This window comes from Bos indicus x Bos taurus, chromosome 17, assembly GCF_003369695.1.
Source record: "Bos indicus x Bos taurus breed Angus x Brahman F1 hybrid chromosome 17, Bos_hybrid_MaternalHap_v2.0, whole genome shotgun sequence".
Lineage (NCBI taxonomy): Eukaryota > Metazoa > Chordata > Mammalia > Artiodactyla > Bovidae > Bos > Bos indicus x Bos taurus.
In genome coordinates, this window is record NC_040092.1 from 32,573,807 (window position 1) to 32,596,361 (window position 22,555).

Below are 22,555 nucleotides of genomic sequence, written 5' to 3' on the forward strand. Positions count from 1 at the left end.
TCACTAAACAAGAGTCATGAGACTGGATTTCTGCGGGAGCTGCAGTAGACCTTCACTTTTTCTCTCTCCGAACCCATCTCTCAGCTGTGGTTTGAGGTGGTTTTTCGTCACACACAGTGATCACTGTATTTTGTTACCTGACGCGCATGCTGTTTAGGGATGCAGAAATGCATGAATACCCACCTGGAAACTTCCTGACCTTCGTTCTCCCAACTCTGAGTCAGGGATAGGCGTTGATCCGTCCTCAGCCGCCACGTCCTATGGGTCAGAGGTGGCCCTGGCACGTTGTCCTGGGAGGACAGGAGGGAGGTCCTGGCCCTGGGCAGAAGGGCTTCAGTGGGGGTCTGGAGTACCAGGTACCTGCCTCGCATGGTCCACATGGCTCTTCTGCTCTTTTCCTGGGTGGCTCAGTCCTGGGCTGTGAGGGTGGAAGTGGGTACATCTTACAGACTTGCACCAGGGGCCTCCCTTCTTCACACACATCCGTGAGTTCACGCCACCACTCCACTCCCCATTTCCTTCCAGTGGGTGGAGCTTCAAGAGGGCTGCGGGAGCCAGCTGGTGACCTCAGATCCTTCTCCCAGCGTGTGAGCATAGCTGGACCACGTGGGCAGATGGAGAGCTTGACTGCTAGAAGAGCCCATGATAAGTGGTCTCTTGTGTAGTACTTACAGTTGATGAGCAGGATGTCTTATCCAGTGTGGTGCTAGTGTTCAGTCACTGAGTTATTTCTGCCTCTTTACGACCCCGTGGACTGCCTTACACCAGGCTTCCCTGTCCTTCACCATCTCCCAGAGTTTGCTCAAACTCATGTCCATTGGTCAGTGATGCCATCCAACCATCTCATTCTCTGTCACCCCTTTTTCCTCCTGCCCTCAATCTTTCCCAGCATCAGGGTCTTTTCCAATGAGTCAGCTCTTCGCATCAAGTGGCCAAAGTGTTAGAGCTTCAGCTTCATCATCAGTCCTTCCAATAAATGTTCAGAGTTGATTTCTTGTGGGATTGACTGGTTTGATATCCTTGCTGTCCAAGGGTCTCTCAAGGGTCTTCCCTAGCACCACAGGTCAAAAGCGTCAGTTCTTTGGCGCTCAGCCAGTGTGTTAACAAGTGGCTGTGGGGGAGCCCATAGAAGAGGATGCTCCCATTTCAGGAAAGAGAAGACAGAGGTCAAGGGAGGTGGGGCTGAGGTGGGGAACAGGATGCTGCCTCTTTCACCCACTCCATCCACTGCTCGCATGGCTTGAAGAATGGGTGTGATGATATCATTATTACTTGTTTTTCCATTTACTGAAAAAATGTTAAAGCTCTCGTGTAAATGTAAGGAACTTGAGAGCCATAGACAGGCATTCCTTTTAAGTACAGTGGTGGTGGTTTTGATGAATATCCCTGCTTTATTACATACGATCTGGTTTTAAACTGTGGAATTAGGGTTATTTAGGGGGGAACAGAGAGAAAACATAAAATGTTAAAATACCATGAGTCATATTGATTGTAGTGAACACAAGATGTTAAAACTTCTAAAAGACCTTGTGCTGTAGTAGACGAGAGAGAAGGAGAAAGAGGGTGTTTGGAGTTGAGCAGAAGTACCCTCTGCACCACACTGAAAGAGGGCGATGGCTTGTAGCAGATTCATGTCCTAGGTGTTTTTTTGGGGGGTGGTTTGGGCAATATTTATTTACGTATTTATTTGGCTGCGCTGGGTCTTAGTTGTGGCACATGGGAACTTTTCTGCCTTTGGTTGCAGCAAGTAAACTCTTAGTTGTAGCATGTGGGCATCCAGTTCCCTGACCAGGGATTGAACCTGGGCCCCCTGCACTGGGAGTGCGGAATCTTAGCCACTGGACCAGCAGGGGGAGTCCCTCATGTCCTAGTTCTAAGTGAAGTGAACAATCAGTTGAGACAACTCACTACTGGGAGCGTGGAGTCTTAGCCACTGGACCAGTAGGGGGAGTCCCTCATGTCCTAGTTCTAATGTAAATATTCAGTGATATTAAGACAATGAAAAGGTCATATGTAAGATCTGCACAAAGTGAACGTCCAGACCCAGTTTTTTATCTTCAAAATTTCTGGTTAGGATCGTGAGATGTGTACACTTCTGTATTGGAAAGAAGTTGTGTGTTAGTGTTAAAAGGGTGTTTTTAGAAAATCATGCAGAATTCAGGCTCAGAACATCTTTATGAGGAGGCTGGGATTCTCGTTGGGGAAGTGGTTCTCCAGTGGGTGGTTCCCAGGCCAGGAGTGGCTGCATCCTGGGAACTTGTGAGAATCACATTCCCAGTTTTTAGTGCAGAATTGGAACTGCTGAATCAGAAATGGGGTGGAGGTGGGGGGATGGTTGGCCCAGCCCTGGGTGTTTGTAAGCCTATGAAGTGTGAGCACCACCCTTCCAGGGAAGTGGAGGCTAAAAGCTGTGCTGACCAAATTTAGGGAGAAGCACTGACTATTGAAGACACAGCTCAAGTCTTGATAGAAACACTACAAGGGCCCGTCTTGGTTGCTCCTCTCCCTCATCCTTGCATGTTAGTTACAGGCTGAGTGAGAGGTTAGAGTTTCGGTTGGAGGGAATTCTCTCCCAATGCAGTTCCTCCTTGTTTCATCCTTCATAGCCATGTTGTCATTTTCTTCTCTTAGTATTCTTGTCGTTTAAAAATGTTCTCATCATCCTTTGGATCGCGGATACATATGCATTGTTTTAATAGTGTTTGAAGCCTTGGGAAAATGTAAAATGTTGGAATGATTGAGCAGCTTTGCAGCTATCTGCTGGGAAGGTGTATATACAGAATACATAGTTACAAAGGGTTTGTGTCCTTTCCTCAGGGCCTAGATAAATATCTTTGAGACACTGAAGTTTTAAAAGTGAAATGTGTGTTTTTAGTACATAAAAAGTGGGTTGTATTCCCTGCAGTGTTTGCTATACATATTTTATAAAATCTAGTTACTTGGGCTTTTTCAAGGCTCCACCCCATCAACGTTGGATGATGCTTTCATTTCCGTTGTGATTCTAGACAAGGTGAGCCAAGCCCCAGGTGAGTTGAAGGCATTGACCTAGGGCCTTGCCCACGTCTCAGGTGGGTGCGGTGGTAAAAGGGGCTTCCTTCCGCCTCTGCTTGCTGGGACAGGTTGATGCTACATGGGTGCTCTCTGGTCCTCTTGTGAAGAATAAAAAGTGACAAAGAACCCCTGATCTCACTGCGGCCATGAACTTAAGCCTTGAGCTCAGAATGTGTGTGCCTTCCTGGAGAAGTGGATTCACTGTCTCCTAACCTGGCCCTTTCTTGGCGTTTGTGCCTGTGTCACAGCGGAGGTGGTCGCCACCGTAGATTTATTACAGTCTCTCTCTCTCTCAGAGGAGGGTGTGAACATCTCTGTGGGTTTGCTGCAAAGGAACTTTAAAGTCACATACACAGTAAAGTCAAGTTAACTGAGGCCTCTGCCGTGCAGTGTTAGACCTTGTCACATCGCAGAGTGGAATACACGTGGCTGCCGTATGTCGAGACACTTAAAGCCCTCTGAAGCCTGTCGATGAAAAATTAATCAATAGTTAATCTAAGAAAGAAATGGAAAATTTTATTCGAGCCAACCTGAGGATTATAACCTGGGATATGGCCTTTTAGAAAGCTCTAGCATCATCATCCTGTCAGTGGTCAGGGCACAGTTAGATGTGTTTTTGAGACAGATGGTTGAATGTCAGATGATGTGTTGATAGTTTGCACAACCCAGATCCACACATGCAGAGTTAGTTGAGGGTCATCCAGACCCCTCACGGCATTAGGAAGGAATGTCATCTCCTGAGGAGATCTGATCGGTGCAGACTCACCGTGTACTGAAGGTGAACGGGAAGGCCAACACAGGCAGAGGAGCATTTTTAAGTTTTTCTTGTCTCGCCATGAAGTATGAATAATATTTCATCAAACTAAAGACCCAGCCAAGCTTTCATCAGATTTTAGAACTTTTAGTATTTTCTTCACCCTGATTTCAGGATGACAAGAGGAAAATGAATTGGGACAGTCCAGTTTTAGTGACCGATGCTTTTTATTTCTTCTAAAGAAAAATCTCATCCACAAATTCACAGTACTGTGGGAAAATATTGATATGTATGATAGATCAATGTATATCATATAAAATATAAATGTGTATCACATAAAATAACATATATCATAAGACATAAAAAATGTGAAATATGTAAATGTGTCATTTATCAATGCATTTTATGCATACTCATATTTTATATAAGTATGTATCATAAAATATAACAAAAATATAAAAATGTTTCATAAAAATCATAGAAATGTGCTATATCAATATATGTCATAAAATGCACAAAATATAAGTAAAGTGTATATATCATGTAAAATATAGCACATAAAATATAACCTGAAAATATAAAATATGTATCATGAAATGTTGAAGTATGTGGTATGTTAACATATATCATAACTATATCATGTTGATATATAAAACCATAGTATTCTCATTTTACAAATGAAGTACATTCATGTCATAAGTAGAAACTGAACTGCCTTTGTTCTTGGATTCTGCTGGTTCAGGGCTCTTTCAGTTTGGATGTACTTAGGAATTAAGAATCCAGTGCAAGAGCTTTGGGTGTTTATGGCTTCACGGTCATTACTATTTTCATTTCATAAATAAATTAAATTCGACATTGGTATTAAAGCCAGGATGTATCCCTTCCCTCACCCCACTTCTGCCTCTGTGCGTCAAGCCCTGCAGTGGGTTTGCTGAGCGCCGCCGTCTCTCACTTGCTCTGGGCAGGATTTTCAAGGTTGCAGAGTGAGACCTGTCAGCTGACACTTGCTCACAGGAGAGCCATTAAGAGGGTGGTGGCCAATGTCAGGACAACCTTGCAGCTGCAGGCGAGTCACCGGGTTTCACCCACAGCCATGTGAGCCGTGTGCGGAGACCTTGTGATCAATTAATTGGCTACTTCATAATCTCTTGCCGGGCCACTACGGAGTGAGTCAGTCCAAGCCACTCAGCCTGTTGAGAGTCTTGTCTTTTGTAACCAGAACACAAACCCAGCAACAAAAGTAGGAAGTGGAGCTTGGACTTGTTGGATTCTAATTCTAATGGCTTTGCTGAGAGCCTGCTTTACAGAGTAAGGCATGCATCTGACTTCCTAAATTGAGGGGCTTCGTTTACGTAACAAGTGAATGTTCCTTTTTTTTTTTTTTTTTTAAACTTCTGAAAGAGGAAATTAGAGGGTTGCTACCAAGAAGCTTGTGTCACCTACCTCCTCTGTACAGGGAGTGCGGGTATCATAGGGACAGCCGATCACTGCGGAAACCCCTCCAGCCATAGGACCTTCCAAGTTCATGAGGACAGTCAGAACCACCTGGAAGAGGGCTGACCCGCCAGGAGATGTGCGGTTGCTCGGCCGGGACCACAGCCCAGCCGAGGGGCTGGCGGGACGCAGCCCAGGGTGTGAGTGATGGGCGGCTGCACAGGACGCTTTTCTGCACAAGGACTCGGAAGCATGCCAGAGTCGGCAGGAGCCCTGATGCCCCGGAACTCAGCAACAGGTTTGAAACTGTTCTGTCTCAGAGTCTCAGAGAAATTCTCATTGGGCACCGGGGAGGTAAATCATGGTGATCTGAAACTTGGGTTTGCAGACAGGCACAGGTGGTTGCTGGGTGTGCAGACAAGCCCTGTCCTTTACAGAAAAGGTATAGGATGGGTGTTTTTTAGCAGCCGTTTGGGTCCTGCTGCCCATGTGCTCCTGAATCTCCCTTTGCTCCTGTTGGAGCCACCAGGAAGCAGTGGGTGCCGCCTGTACCGGGGGAAAGCTTGAACAGTGCAATCTCAGGGCTCACTGGGAAAAGGCACAGCCCCAAAGGACCAGCACGTTGACAGACAGGGCCTGGATGCCTCACTTCTCAGTCTGGCTGGTGGACAGAGGGCTGGGCGTTTCTGGCTGGAGGTGAGGTGGTGAGGGAGAGTCCAGGCTTCCCCTTATGGAAAATCCTTTCCATGGGAAGGAAGATGTTAGGATGAACCAGTAATGCAGCCCATCAAAGAAATGTGTATTATACTTGCTGTTTAATTGCTACTTAACTGTTTCATTCATTTTGGGAGAATTCACTAATTTTATTAGTGATAACTCTTAGTTGAAACATTAAGGAATTTTAGTGCATATCAGTGAAACAGAAAAATACTTTGGAAATTCCATTTCATTCCAAAATATTCAGTAAGGCCAGAAAAAAGTAAGCTCCGATTCTTATGATTAGTGTAAAAGTAAGTTTCTAAATCCACTTAAGTGTTGTTACTTTTTTCCTTGTAGAATTTTTCTCAACATTAACATGGCTCATCAACTGTTTACCCCATAAATATAGTTCTTGGTTGTTGACTAATAAATCAGGATATGATTTCTGTCATGTAAAAATCATGGTATTTCTTCAATGGAAACAATAAAACGGTACAGAGTTCACTGCAGGACAAGTGTCCATAGTTGGAAACCCCGTGCTGTCCACTCAGTATAGAGATGTGACTGTTCAGATGAGAATCTCACTGTTACACCATTGTGGTGTTTCCTATGTGGAAAGGATGGCTGAGTGACAGCAGAGCATGGTGGATCTACACTTGGGTGTGGATCCAAATCCCATCCTGATCCCAGCTCTGCTGCCCAGAGGCTGTGTTAACCCTGGCTGGTCCCCTGCTTCTTGTGCATCTCATTCTCAACTGTTCAGATGTGTAGCTGGTTTGGATTGCTTTTGAAATTCTCTCCTCCTCTAAGATTCTACAGGATAGCTTCGGGACGTTCTGAATTCCTATTTTTGTTATTCAGACAATTCTCGATTCCGTGAATAGGTATGTGGAGCACCGGGGGTGGCACCCACAGGAGAAGATGACACTCAGGGCATCACCAATTCTTGCTGAACTTCTTGAGTTTTCCGTATGAGCTTCTGCTTCTCACTCTCGGTGAATTTGCTCTTTTTCAGTAGGATTTTAATCATTACTTTTTAAAATGACACTTTAAACTTAACGAAACCTTTTCACGTGCATTGTCTCCTTTCCTTATTTTAACTTCCTTTAGATTTACTTCTTAGGTGCCGAGATGGTTTTAGCTTCTGTACAGTGATGATGGATGATGTGTGTCATTTAGTTGGAATTCATCTCTGGTCACACCAATTGTCTTGGCCCCGTTTCCACTTTCTCTTCCCCTTTTTATAGTCTTGAAAAGGTGGCCGTTGTTTGCAGGATGGTGCTTTTTTTTCCCCTGAATTTCTCTAGAAGTTGGGCTGGTCTTGGGGTGGAGTGAATTATTGATGGGAGCTTGTGCCCCAAGGATCTGGCTCCAAGTGCTCACGAGGTACCTGTGTGACCAGGTCAGGTGGCAGCCAGCCAGGTGTGACTCCTAGTGTCCGCTTTGCTCTTGGGTATCTTAGATCAACAGTTTCAAGTGGTTGTCTTAGCTGAGCACACTAATAAGTAGTTTTCTTTCTTTCTTTTTCATTGCTCATGATTTTCCACTTAGTCAAAGGTGAAGAGACAGATTCCATAAATGCAGTGGAAAGGTTCCAGGTACCTGACAGGGGCACCATGTGAACCTGGCACAATGCAGGCAGAAAGAAGCACTGAGTCTCCCCATTGTGGTTCTTGTGGAATGAGAGGTTTTAGGATAGAAGTCGTCCCACCTAGACCTTTGCTTCCACTCTCTTTAACTTCTAGAATGTCAGAAATTGGTTTTCAATATATTTCACAAAATTCCAGAGTCAGCACAAACCTGTAGAGTTTGATGAGGCATCTTAAGTGGTTTGCCAATAAAACATTCCTTGCTGAAACTCAGTTCAAATCTAGGAACTGTGACCTGCGATGTGGGGCTTCAACTGCAATTGCTTCCAATCTGCTCTCTTAAGGATGCTAATAACTTGACTTTTCAAATTTTCCCAGCAAATTAAATTCATCCATGCTGCTGCTGCTGCTGCTGCTGCTAAGTCGCTTCAGTCGTGTCCAACTCTGTGCGACCCCATAGACAGCAGCCCACCAGGCTCCCCCGTCCCTGGGATTCTTCAGGCAAGAACATGAGTGGGTTGCCGTTTCCTTCTCCAGTGTGTGAAAGTGAAACATGAAAGTGAAGTCGCTCAGTAGTGTCCGACTCTTCGAGACTCCATGGACTGCAGCCTACCAGGCTCCTCCGTCCATGGGATTTTCCAAGCAAGAGTTTATATGCAGAATCTGGGAGCACTTGCCTAGCTTTTCTTTTAAATCTTATAAATTGCTGTTTTTCTGATGGCATGAGAAAATTTGATACAGCCTTGCCTTAAAAAGTGTGCCTCCAAATGGATAACCAACAAGGACCTACCGTATAGCACAGGGAACTCTCCTCAATGTTATGTGGCAGGCTGGATGGAAGGGGAGTTCCGGGGAGAATGGATACATGTTTATATATGGCTGAGTCCCTTGCTGGTCCACAAAACTATCACAAAATTGTTAGTCGGCTATACAATTCAAGATTAAAAGTTTAAAAAAAAAACACAAAAACATGCCCCACACGTGGAGAGGAACTGAAACAGCCCTTCAGAGTCAACAGTGCTTGAAGTTTCACATCTTGGCATTTGTGTTTAGAGGAGATCCACTGTGGCTGCTTTAGAACCACCAGGAGGGAGGGAGAGAAGGAGTGACTATAGATCTCTGATATGTCTCAGATGAACCTATTTTATTAAGAAAGATGGAGCCTTCGCTTGCTTGTGGAAGATGCTTATGGAGAAAACAAGTACATAAACCAGGGTGTTTCTTCCCCAGTGCATGCTTCACGGAGATGAGCTAACCACAACCATACAACGGTCTATATTTAGAGTAGTTAGAGTTCTTGAAGGTTTTAGTAAAAGGCTTCTAAAGGGGAGTATAAGGCAAAGTGGGCTGAGGCAGGGAGTGTTTGTGTCACGCTCTTCACTGAGAAACACTGTGCAAAACTTCCTGCTTGGGAAATGAGCTGCTGGACAGGTTGAGTGCCGGTGCAGGCACAACCCCACCCGGGTCAGCTGACGGCCCTGTGCTGGTGACCAGCCCCACAGAGAGGCTGTGGACCCGGGGTGCCTCTTCCCGATACGCTGGGCGTCACCACCGCAAGCTCCCTGCTTCCCTGCCCTTTGAGCTGACTTCATATGCCACGAGCAGTTCTCTTTGACTCGTTAAGAGAGTTTATTTCCACCAGTTAATGGTTGGGATTTGGGAATGTAATCTGAGGATGAGTGAACGGTGGAAGGAATGCAGTGGTAACGTGGTGTTGGGCAGAGGCGTGTTGCCCTAGGTTCAGAGAACGTTCATCTTTTCTCTAATCCCCATCTCTCGGGGGTGAGTCAGGACAGCCTCGGAACGGGCCTGTTGCATCCACGCTGCCAGCTGACTGACTTACACTTGATCTGGGTCTAATTTTGAGGACAAGCAGGGTAAAGCCCTGTTGTTAGTCACTGTAGAGGAGTGTGTTGAGAGTGCTCCAGGCAGAAGGCAAATCACTTTGGCTCTGGGGCCCCCAGGCCAGGTGCTGGGTGGCCGATGAAAGGCACGCCCCCCAACCACCACGTCCCCACTGCCTCTTGCAAGCTCTGCTCAGCCAGGTGGACTGGGGAGGATGAAGTGGCCATGACTCCTGGGTCTCCTGTGACTCCTTTGTGAGTCACGCCGTGGCTCAGCCTCATTCTTTCATTATTACAGTAGCAGAAGCTGAATAACCTCTGAACAAGGGGAAGCAAGCCCTGGCGGGAGTCCGCGAGAGCCATAACCCGTGACCCGCTGGATACTGTAATTAGACTCCCAACAAACACTCACCAAGGGCACCCAGCCGGCGGGATTCCCCGCAGCTCTCCCTCACTTTTACGGGATCCCAAGTGTATGGGATGTTGCATATCAGGTGTTCATCCATCAGCCAGACTTTTACATCTTGCAGGGTTTGCTCCTCCTCTTAATCTCTCATCTTTCTTAGTTTAGAAAGGCTTTTTTTTAAAAAACAAAACAAAAACAGCCCACTACTCTCAGGTCTTTACAGAACAGATGTGAATTAGAATGCTTTTTTTTTTTTTTTTCCTCACTATGTATAACATATTTTTTCACTTTCATTTCTCACCCCCCCCCAAGGTAAACAAGAGAAAAAAATAAAAAAACCAAAACCTTGGTAGAGCTAAGCTGGTTTCCCCACTTAGTGATTTTTTTTTTTTTTCCCTTAATCTCACCCCTGACATGAGAACATAGACTGTGGCACCGATTTAAGGCGAGCGCCTGTGAGGTGGGATCTTCTCTGCCTTGATCTCACAATCTCAGGGCTCATCTCCCCTGAAACCCACTGTGTCTTCGGGATCGTCGCCTCCTCTCTCCATATTTCTATTTTCTCTTCTAAAAGAAATTAAAGTGGTAGGTCAGGTGAGTGACTCCCCAAAGATATGTTTTTAAAAATGCAGGTTCCTGAGCATCACTTCAGAGCCACTGGACCAAAGCCCTGGAAGTGGAGCTAGGGAAGCTTTGTTTACTAAAAACGAACACAGATTTTCTGGGGTGGTTCTAGTGATGGTTTGCAGCCACCGGATGGTGTGTCTGGGTCCCCTCCAGCTCCAGCATCCTGATTGTCTGTCAGGGACCAGTGGGACCCAGAGATGACAGATGTGAGGACATCCCTTGGCAACCACGGGAGTCAGAATGATCTCAGCGGTCGTTTTTTCTATCTGGAGAGCAAGCTGTGTGGGTATTTGAGGAAGTGTGTTCTCAGCAGTGGGAGGAGTGAGTACAGAGATCCCAAGGCAGGAACATGCGTGGTGTGTGCCCTAAACCCTGTGCCCGAGGGATGCAGATGGCGTGCGGTCCTCCGTGGGGCGATGAATGGGTGCAGGTGTGCGGGAGGTCCAGGCTGCAGCTGTGCGCATGGTGTGGGCGGGAGGCAGGGGCTGCCCGTCCCCCAGAGTCTTACCCACTGGCTTTTGCTTGATAACAAACACTCCTGCTATTGGAGCCTCTCTTCTTTGTATCTAACCATTGTTCTCTCCAGGCAGTGACTACTGCCTCAGTGTCAACTGCTTTTACGACAGCTGGTGGAGGACTGGGCTGTTCTGCTGAGCACGGACAGGCCCCAGGGGAGGTGGCCTGCACTTCTCCTGAGCAGGGACAGAGACCTTCAGTGGCTGCTTCCAACACTCAAATAACATGTCCTTGGTTCTCATCGTCACAGGAGATTCTCAGAGAATAATCCTATAGCAAACTTTAAAACCAGTCCTTATTACTCAAAGTTCCTACATTTCGAAGTCCCCTTGAACGTTGATTTTTTTTTTAAGATAGACTGTGTTTCAGAGCAGTTTTAGGTTCATTGAAAAATTAAGCCTGAAGGACAAGAGCCCCTGTCTCCTCCCTGCCCCACATTTACCTCCCCTGCTGTCAGCATCTGACACCAGGGTTGTATGTGTGTTACAGCTGAGGAGCCTGCAATTGATATATCATCCTCGCCCCAAACTGTGCTTTACATTTGAGGTTCACTCTTGGCGATGTTCGTTCTGTGGGTTTGGACAAATGTATAAAGACATGTACCCATCCATATGCTTCCCTGGTGGCTCAGTGGTAAAGAATCCGCCCGCCAACACAGGAGATGTGAGTTTGATCCCAGGGTCGGGAAGATCCCCTGGAGAAGGAAATGGCTACCCACTCCACCATTCTTGCCTGGGACAGAGGAACCTGGTGGGCCATAGTCCATGGGGTTGCAGAGTCAGACACAATTTACTGACTAAACAACAACTACAACAACCCATCAATATAGTTTCATACAGAGCAGTCTCACTGCCCTGAAAGTCCTCTGAGCTCTGCCTATTCCTGTCACCCATCATCCGCCCCCAGCTCTGGCAGCCACTGAGCTTTTCACTGTCTCTATAGTCTCGCCTTTTCTAGAGTGTCCTTTGGTTGGAATCATAACAGTACATCGCTTTTTCAGATTGGCTTCTTTCACATAATTTGCATTTCCGTTTCTTCCATGTCTTTTCGTGGCTTGATAGCTCATTTCTTTTTAGTGCTGAATAATGTTCCACTGTCTGGATGGACACAGTTTATATATCCACCCACCTACTGAAGGATGTGTTGGTTGCTTCCACGTTTTGACAGTGGGACAACTAAAGCCGCTGTAAACAACCACGTGCCGGTTTTGTGTGGGGCTGTTTTATTCCTTTGGGTAAATATCAAGGCGTGTGCTTCCTGGGTTGTAAGGTAAGAGTTTGTTTTGTTATAAGAAACCACCAGCTTCTGGACTGACTGTACCATTTTGCATTCCCACCAGCAGTGAGTGACAGTTCTGTTGCTCCACTCCTCTTAGCGCTTGCTGTCTCTCAGTGTTCTGGCTCTCAGCCACTCTGATAGGTGTGTGGTGCTGTCTCGTTATTTCAGTGTGTATTTTTCTGATGGCATACGATGTGGAGCGTATTTTTCATATGCTTATGTCTTTTGTTCTCTGTCTATTCAGGTCTTTTGCCAATTTTTAAATTGGGTTGTTTGCGTTCTTATTTTGAGTTTTATGAGTTTGCAGTATATTATGGATCCTAGTCCTTTTCACTGTTGTCTTTTGCAAATACTTTCTCGCAGTCTGAGGCTTGCCGTCTTCTCTTGTTGTCTCTCACGGGCCAGAGCTTTTAAACTTAATGAGGTCCAGCTTATCACCCATTCCTTTCATGGCTTGTGCCTTTGTGCAGTCATCACCGTGCTTAGGATCATCTAGACTTTCTCCTGTGTTTTCTTCTAGGATTTTTATAATTTTGCATTTTGAGTCTGTGATCTATTTTGAGTTAAAATTTTGCAAAGGATTAAAGGGCTGTGTTGAGATTCTTTCTTTGGCATATAGATGTCCACTTGTTAGTTTCCATTTGTGGAAAGACCGCCTGGTCTCCGTGGTGTTGTCTTTGTTACTTTGTCAAAGGTCAGTTGAGTGTGTGCAACTCTTGAGTCTGTGTCCTCTTCTCTTCTTTATTGATCTATTTGTCTGCTCTTTCACCCGGACCACACTGTCCTGTGTACTGTGACTGTAGTAAGACTTCAAGTCAGGTAGTGTCATTCCTCTGACATTTGTCTTCTCCTTCAACGTCATGTTGGCTGTTCTGGGTCCTCTGCCCCTCCGTGTAAACTTCAGAATCAGTTTGTTGATATCTAGAAAACAACTTGTTGGGATTTTGATTGAAAGTTCATTGAATCTATAGATCAGCTTGGGAAGAACTGACATCCTGAGTCTTCTATTTATTTAGAAGAATAAACCCTCTCTGTCTATGCATAACTCTGTCTATTTAGTTCTCCTTTGATTTCTTTCTTGATTTCTTGGCTTCTTTGTTAATTTCTTCCTTCTTCCCTCCCTCCCTCCATCGCTCCCTCCTTCCTTCCCTCTTTTATGTACCACAAGTCAGGTGGGATCTTAGTTCCCTGACCAAGGACTAAATCTGTGCCCCTTGCAGTGGAAGCATGGAATCTTAACCACTGAACTGCCAGGGAAGTCCCTTCTTTGATTTCTTTTTTTAAAGAGTTTTGTAGTTTTCATCCTGTAGATCTTATAGGTATTGTGTTAGATTTATATCTAAGAATTTCTTTTTGGGGCTGATATAAATGATACTGTGTTTTCTATTTTTAAATTCCACTTAATTGCCAGTGTATGAAATATTAAAATTTAACAGAGCATGACTGCATTCATGTCAGGCTAGCTGCTTTCTCCTTTTCTTTATGCCTCCATTTTTTCTTTTATATTGTTACTAAACTTCTAATATTTTTCTTAAATTTTTTTCTGATTATCAAAATAATACAATTTATTACAAAGCATTTAGGAAATGCAAGCAAATATAAAAATGAAAACCCAACTTACCAAGAGTGCTGTCATACAGATTTTTACTACTATTAATAATTTTATTTGTTTTCTTGCAGTCCTTTTTGGTAGGTGGATATAAGCTGCATTATATTAACTGAACCATATATGTGTATTATATGTATGTATAATCTGTTCTTTCACTCAGTGTTATATGATGATACTTTCACCATGTCATTAAAATGTTTTTAATGACTTTTTTAAGTATCTTGAATGGACAACCTCAAACACTTTGGATGTGTCCTATAGTGGATATTAATATTTATTAGATTTTGACTGTTACAATGCAGAGAACAATCTATCTTTGTTCAAATTTCTGACAGTTTCCTTGTGAGAGAATTTTCCTTGGAGATGTTCCTTGTAGGAAATTTGGAGGAGACCCATTTTCCTTCCCCAACAGAATTTGAAAATTGAGAGATAGAAATTGGTTAGTAAGTGGGAAACAGTGTCGTGCGTGGCAACAGAGGCCGTGGACTGTTGACCTCAGAGCCCGAGCCTCCCGCCCACCTGGTCCCCCGTAACCTGGGACACCCCGGGCCTCGGCCCGCAGGACAGTCCCTGTATACCTGATGCCAGGAGCTGACGGCCAGGTCAACACGTGCTCTGAGGAGGGTGGATGCCAAAGAGGGAAGGAAAATTGTCCATCAGAGCTGATTCCTCTCCCCTGAGAGGAGCAGTGGACAGACAAAGCAGCCAGAAGTGTCCTCTCGTCAGAATTGTCCTCTACTTGGAAACTTAAGGCAGAGATAAGGAGACCCCCAGTCCTAACATCTTGCATAGGTTAAATCGCTTCTTAGTGATATGAATAAGAGTTTTTTCCTTCACTTTTTTTGTTGTTGTTGCTGTTTTCACCATTCATTCCTTGCCTGTTTATTTAAACATTCGTTTATTTGGCTGCTCGGGTCCTAGGAGCGGCACATGTAATCTTCACTTGTGGCCTACAAACTCTTAGTTGCGGTACTGGGATCTAGTTCTCTGACCAGGGCTTGAAGCCGGGCGCCCCTGCATTAGGAGCACAGAGTCTTAGCCCACTGGACTGCCGGGGAAGTCCCTTCCTTAACTTTTTGAAAAGCATTTTATCCATGTATCTTCAGAGATTGTATATTCACTTGGTTCAAAAGAAAAATATCTATCTGAAACTTATTGCTCCCCATCTCTTTTTTTCTTTTCCATCTCATTCAAGTAATCAATGTTATTAGTTTTTTACAAATTCTTTTTTCCTCATTAAAAAAACCCTTTTCCACTTTCATTTTGTTATGAAACATTTCAATCATACAGAAAGTACAGACTGTGCTGTATTAACCGTATGTGTAACCGTGGCCCAGTTTTCTTAAGTCTTAACATTTTGCCACTTTTGTTTCACATGTATAATTTTTTTTTTAAAGAACCAGACCATTAGGGCAGCAGGTGATGTTTCCTGTATCCTCCTTCCTGCGGCTCCGTCTCCCTCTCTTCCTTCCAGAGGTAACTGCCATCTGAACGTGATGGTTCTTATTCTTCTGCATATCTGTGGTTTACAGGCTATGGTGCTCAGTCGTTCAGTCATGTCCGACTCTGTGATCCCATGGACTGTAGCCCGCCAGACTCCTTTGTCCATGGAATTTTCCAGGCAAGAATATGGGAGTGGGTTGCCATTTCCTCCTCCTGGGAATCTTCTCAACCAGGGGATCAAACCAGCGTCTCTTGTCTCCTGCATTGGCAGGCAGATTCTTTACCACTAGCGCCACTCATAAGCCTATTACTAGCTATGTGAAAGAAAGTGAAGTCACTCAGTCGTGTCCGACTCTTTGCTACCCTGTGGAGTATAGCCCACCAGGCTCCTCTGTCCATGGGATTTTCCAGGCAAGAATACTGGAGTGGGTTGCCATTTCCTTCATCCAGGGGATCTTCCCAACCCAGGGATCGAACCCAGCTCTCCTGCATTGCAGGCAGATGCTTTAACCTCTGAGCTACCAGGGAAGCCCATTACTGGCTATGATGTATCCATAAATAATACTGGGTTACATGTATTTAACATTATAAAATGGATATCATACTGTACATATTATTTCAGAGCTTATTTTTTTATACAACTGGATGTTTTTGAGATTCATTTGTATCAATCCATGTAGCTCTACTTTGTTAATTCTGAATTCAGTATAGCATTCCATTCTCTGAATAAGCTACAGTTTATGTATCTCTTAGCCTATTCATGAGCATTTCATTTTTTTTTTTTTTTTACAAATTTTACTATTATAATCAATGCTGTAGTGAATGTGTCACCATGTCCCTGTCTGCACATCAGCATTAATTTCGTAGGGTGAGTGCCTACAGAAGAGTGGAGTTTAGGTTTTAGGACTTATGACTCTTGTTTTATTCAGTGTTCTCCAGAGCAGGTGTCCCGTCTCCTCTCTCACCAGCAGTGCATGGCATCCCACTGCCCCCCATTCTTGGAGGTGGGGAGGGGGAAACAGAATCTCATTTTCTTTTAATTCATTACTGACCAGGGGATTTTTGCAGAAACTAATACCTGTGGCCAAAGATTTTTATTTTGGACAGCCAAAAATTAATTCTGTTATTTCACTACCACTTGGCGAGTTATTAAATTCAGTAGTTACACACTGTAAAGTCTTTACTGACACACCTGTAAAGTCTTCTCTAGCATCATGAGCTTCATGTTCACCTTCAGTATCAGAATCAATCACTAAGGTTTGCTGTCATTTTGTTAGTCTAATATTCACATCATCTGAACCAAAACTATATTCTGAAGAGCTGTCATCTCCTGACACACTAGTTATATGTCACTCAGACAGTCAGAGAAAGTACCTGCATAAAATTCACTGAAAAATTCTTCTTCACTTAAAATTTTGTGATGTGTCATTTTTGAAAACTTTACACAATAAAGCTTGTGTGTACAGTATACACAAGGTTGGAACAAAAACCTAACAGAACAAAATACGAATAAGAGCAACAAACATTAGTTGCATTATGAACACTTGATCACTTTTAAGCTCTAACATCTTTCACACGGTGATTATAATTGTATCATTCTCTAAAAACATATTGATACGTCTCCAGTCAGTAATTTTCAGGAAAATAAAAAGACATATTAATATGTCTCCAGTCATATTATCGAGGTATAATTTATGTACCATACAACCCACCCATCTGAAGTCTTTCTGTACTTCATTGAATTTTGCTGTGTCCACAGAGTTGTAAAGGTCTCACCACATCAACTTCAGAACATTTTCATTAACCTTAAAAGAAACCACCCACCAAAGTTAGCTATCATCCTTTAGTCTTCCTACAAATGGTTCTAATCAGCGATGAATTTACTGTCTCTATAGATCTGCCTATTTCTGGACATTTCCTGTAAACGCATCATACAGCATATGATGCTTTGTGGTTTTCTTCTTTCATTTACCATCATATTTTCAAAATTCACCTGCATTCTGGCATGTAATGGCACTTCATCCCTTTTTAGTGCTGGATCATATTTTATTGATCATGGACTTCCCTGGTGACTCAGGCGGTCAAGAATCTGCCTGCAATGCAGGAGACCCTGATTTGATCCCTGAATCGAGAAGATCCCCTGGAGGAGGGCATGGCAACCCACTCCAGTATTTTTGTGTGGAGAGTTCCATGGACAGAGGAACCTAGCAGGCTACAGTCCATGGGGTCACACAGAGTTGAACACAGCTGAGCAACCAACACTTTCACTTTCAGGCTGGAGTTTGTTCAGTGATGGATTGGTTTTGGCTCTCATGACTAGAGCTGTTCTAAAGATTGCTGGACTAGTTTTTATATGGACTGTTTTTTAATGAAGAAAGGGTGGTTTAGATGCCAGGAGCAGTAGGCAAAGGGCCTGGGTGTCCACCTGGAGCAGGCAGGTGCGTGAGAAGTAGGAGGGGCCCTTTCTCCAGCCCCCTTGGCCATATGGCTCAGGATTCCCCATGCTGTCATGGGGTCACAGAGGACTCGTGGCAACAGGCATGAACCACGAGCCCTTCCTCACTCAGGGCCTTTCTGTGTCATTCTTGCATGTTCTGGCCTCGGGTACCAACTGCCAGTCTCTCTCTAGGACAGCACTCTGGTGCTATCTTTTGCAAGGCTTGTCTTCCCCACCCGGCCATTTCCAGGCCAGCTCATCAACTATCTTGGCCATATAATTAAAAACCAAGCTTAGGAAGTGTAGGTGCAGCTCCTGGTCTCAATTGTCTGCTTCATCCCACACCTGTCCACAGCCGGGAGTAGACCCTAAGGTCAGGAACTCCCTTTCAGAACCAATGGAGCAAAATCCCACTTCTGATGAGCCAACCTCGCTCCTTCCCTGGGAGAACTGAGTTTTGCCTTCAGAGCTCAGAACTATCCCTCCTCTTCCTCCATTTTAAAAATTCAATTTGCGTAAACTGTATTTTTTTACATTTCTTTTGTGTGGAAGTAAGCCAGTATGTATCCTTCCTTCCCCCGCAGAGGGTGGCCTGCCTGTCCCAGGATCCAGGCCTCACACCCACCGTCTGCAGCAGCTGCTGGTGTTCTGTGGGATGGACGGAGAGTGAGGGGTTTAATTTGCCCCATCCATGTCCTGTCCACTTGTTTCCAGTCTTCTGCTTTTATCAAACACACTGCAATCACACGTTTGTGTCTGTTTAGTTCCAGAAGTGGGGTCGGGCGTCCAAGGTTATAAACACTGGGGACCCTAAGAGCTGTGATTAGTTACCCTCCATCTGTGGTCGCACCAATTTGCACCTCTGCCTGCATTTCTCTTGTGTGGGGTATCTTACCTTTGGATTTGCTTTTTTCTTTCCAAGAGTGAGAATTAGCATCTTTTCCTATGTTTAAAGACCATATTAGTTTTGTTTTTCTATAAACTATCTGCATTTGTTGCCCACCTTTCCATTGGTTTGCAAATCTTCATTGATCTCTGACTAGTCTTTATATGTTAGGGAGATGAATCCTTTGTGATATGAGCTGCTGATATGAGCTGGATTTTGTGAACCTTTTAAAAAATGCTTGATCACATTTTTCTACATAATCAAGGTCACACTGTATACATAACCCTGTGTTGTTTTTCAGCCCTAACACTGTGTCATCAGCATTTTTTATTTTTCAAACATAGTGCATTTTTACCCTCAGATGGAAATACAGAGGGAGGTTTTAGAGTGCAGAGCACATGACCCCAAGTCGTTTGCTCGTGATGTGGAGCTGATGACCCAGCAGTGTTGGAGGAGCACAATTTGGGGTCAGGAGACACTGGTTTGGGTTCCATCCTTATTCAAGTCTCCTAACTTCTATGTACGGAGAAGGCAGTGGCACCCCACTCCAGTACTCTTGCCTGGCAAATCCCATGGGCGGAGGAGCCTGGTGGGCTGCAGTCCATGGGGTTGCTAGGAGTCAGACACGACTGAGGGACTTCACTTTCACTTTTCACTTTCATGCATTGGAGAAGGAAATGGCAACCCACTCCAGTACTCTTGCATGGAAAATCCCATGGGTGGAGGAGCCTGGTAGGCTGTAGTCCATGGAGTCGCTAAGAGTCGGACATGACTGAGGGACTTCACTTTCACTTTTCACTTTCATGCATTGGAGAAGAAAATGGCAACCCACTCCAGTGTTCTTGCCTGGAGAATCCTGGGGATGCGGGCGCCTGGTGGGCTGCCATCTCTGGGGTCGCACAGAGTCGGATATGACTGAAGCGACTTAGCAGCAGCAGCACCAGCAACTTCTATGTTAAACAGAACACAAGACACCTGTGAAGGACACCTGTGAAGGCCAGCTCAGGTACCTTCTGGAAGGAGGTTAGGCAGGTATTTCTCATGTGCTGTGCAACCCTCATCACCAGCCTCCCTGTCTGTACCCAGGCCTCAGGCCTTCTGGAACCAGCATCTCTAGGCTCTGAGATTATGCAGTAAAAAAGGACAGTTTGTAATACGGTGGAAATCAATTGGACACAGTCCAAACAGTAATCGAAAACTGAAACCTGTAAATGGGTTTAATAAATGAGAGGGGGCGTTGCTTTCTTGGAAACTTTGTCCTGTCCTCAGGGGAGGCAGGGGTGAAAAGGGGCAGGAAAGTGTGGTCTGTGGATGCTGAGAAGGGAGCTCAGTAAATGCCGTTGTCTAAGGCCAGACTATGAGCTTCCCTAGTGGCTCAGTGGTAAAGAATCTGCCTGCAATGCAGGAGACACAGATTTGATCCCTGGGTCTGGAGGATCCCTTGGAGGAGGGCATGGCTACCCACTCCAGTATTCCTGGCTGGAAAATTCCAAGGACAGAGGTGCCTGGTGGGCTTCAGTCCATGGGGTCACAAAAGAGAGAATGACTGAGCAACTGAACACACACGAGGCCGGACTACATATTTGAAACCGAATCGGACTGCTTATAATTCAGTAAGATGGTTTCCCTTGGAAGTCCACCCACTGCCTCGGGCTTCAGCTACCAGAAGTTTTATAGAGCAAGCTGTCATTAAGGTTATTTGTCTTAAGGCAATACTAGACTCTTTGATGGGTTTTAAAAGAAACAGTGTTCCTGTTGTATTCCTGTTTCATTATTTTTTCAAGAAAGAGTGCAGTCGTGGTGAAATATTGAAAAAGTACGAAGTCTTAGCACCTACCTGCACACACTCATAGCCTGCCTGGCTCTGTGATAAGCAGAGATAATCCTCAAAACAGTGCTCATGAGGTGGGGACCACTGCCACCCCCATTCTGCAGGTGGGGATGCTGAGAGCGCAGAGGGAGGTGGGCTGCGTGGGCAGGAGGCGGAGGGCGAGGGCGAGCGCCAGGCTGCCGGCCCAGGGTCTGCAGACCCCTTGCTCTGTGGCCCTGACACTGGTGCACGGGGTGGTGTTCGCACGGGGGACTCTCACTCTGTTCTGTGGGGAGGGACCCGCTTGCTCCTCTCTTTCAACCACCAGCGTCCTACTCCAGATACCACCAGTCTCACAGTTACAGATCTTGTAGACAGACTCTATGGGAATACAGTGAAATTCAGAGTTTTGTCCCTTTTATATACACAGTACTCTATACTTCTTTTTTCCAGTTAAAGGGACGTCCTAATGCATACCGTGTCACTGCCTGAGGAGCATCCCCGTTCGGGGTCGTGTCCGTGTAGCCCGCATTGTAGGGACGTGCCATCCCACGCGGACGCTTTGTTCTGGTCCTTTGCTGCTCTGAATGGTGTTGCTGTGCGTCGCTTTTTGTACATAACCATTTTGGACCAATGCGAGTTGATCTGTAGGATTAATTCCTACAAGTGGAATATCTAGGTCAAAGAGTATGTGAGTCTGTGTGTTAGCACCCCTCCCGCCATGTCTCTCGCTCTCTTTCCCACTCCCTCTTTTCCCTTATTTTGGCCTCTGCCCCACAGCCCAGTCCTCAGCACTACTCTGTTGACTGCTCCCCCACCTACTCACCTATACCCATCTCTTAATAGGTATAATATTTTATACCCCAAAGGAGGGACAGTTTCTGTTTATTTTGACTTTCCCATTTTGTAAACAAAAGATCTTATGGAGAGTTATACTTTCAACCTCTGAAAATCTAGGAAAATTTACCTTGAGAAGCCTCTAGGGAAAAAGAATTATTTCCTTATCTGTGTGCAAGTTAAATGGATGTAGAATACCTCATACATGAGGCTGTGTCTTGACTGTTTGAAATTCATTCACCTATCTGTTATGAGTAGAGAGTTTCCCTGGGTGGAGGGGAGGATGGGAAACCTTACGTTCAGAAAAAGATATGCAATCATATTGATGCAAGGTAGCTCTGAGCAGAGCTGAAAGTTACATCTCAGCCCTCCTGGAACACAGAGATGCGTGTTGATGATTTGGGTTATGCTGTCAAGAGCGTGAAAGAATTAGCTCAGGAAATACTGAATTAATGCATGCTTGGGGATGGATCGCAAAGCTTCTTTTCAAAAAAAAAAAAAAATACAGATAATTTGTAGCTTCTAGATACAAAAAAAGAATTAGTTCTCTTTTAAGAATTAAAAGAACCCTTTTGGAAAATATGAGGCATGGTTAGAGATTCTGTGAGTTTTTAAAGAGGAGGAAAAGAAGACCCTGTTAATAATAACAGAATCTGGGAAGCCAGCCGGGCGGCATGCTGGCTGGAGCAGGGCCCCTCGGTGACTCCTGCCCACTTGGTGTCTCTGTAGCCTTGAGAGAACTTGCACTTTTCACCTTCATATTTGGCCAACATTTTTGGACCATTCTGTCAGTTAGAGATGTGTTTGTGCTGAGAAGCCTGCTTCTGCATCACAGTGCAGAGCCCATCCAGGAAGGCCAGGGTCATGCAGTCATGAAGGTCAGTCCACGAAGGTGGCTTTTGTTTTCTCTTGTCCTCTCTGGCTGAGGACACCTGTTATACTTTGTACACCACACACCTGGTAGACGGTTTGTGTCAGAGTCGGAGGGCCTGGAGGTCATTCTGGCTGCAGCTCATCACTTATGAAGACGGGGTGCCAGGCTGGAGCTGAGGAGGTTGCCGGGGGTCAGATGCTCCATCCTGCCCGGGGGCCACGCAGGGTGGCCCAGGCTGGGGGCTGTGGGTGGCGGCACCACAGGCACCACACAGACTCCACCTGCTTCAGAGTTCTATCTGACATGACCCTGAGCTCAGGAAGGAGGGACAGGGTTCTCTTTCCTCTTGTGTCTCATAGTTCCCTGTTTGTAGGTCCCAAATAGGCTGTATGATGACTCATGATGTTCCGTCATTGCTGTGGGAACCTAGTCGGTGAAGACTGTGGTTTGAGCTTGTGACC

The 22,555-nt window shown here is 45.2% G+C and overlaps 1 protein-coding gene across 5 annotated transcripts in view; it reads left to right on the top strand.

The window, feature by feature from the left end:
• FNIP2 (folliculin interacting protein 2) overlaps window positions 1–22,555 on the top strand; it is a 126,396-nt gene that overhangs the window by 32,814 nt on the left and 71,027 nt on the right. For 2 of the 5 annotated variants that reach the window (XM_027567241.1, XM_027567243.1), the window contains exon 1: window positions 5,196–5,537. The exons of the other annotated variants lie outside the window; for them this stretch is intronic. In XM_027567241.1, the coding sequence (XP_027423042.1) occupies window positions 5,377–5,537 (161 nt within the window). In that variant the 5' untranslated portion in view covers window positions 5,196–5,376. Of the gene's footprint in view, window positions 1–5,195; window positions 5,538–22,555 lie in introns of those variants that run through there. 5 annotated transcript variants of the gene reach the window in all.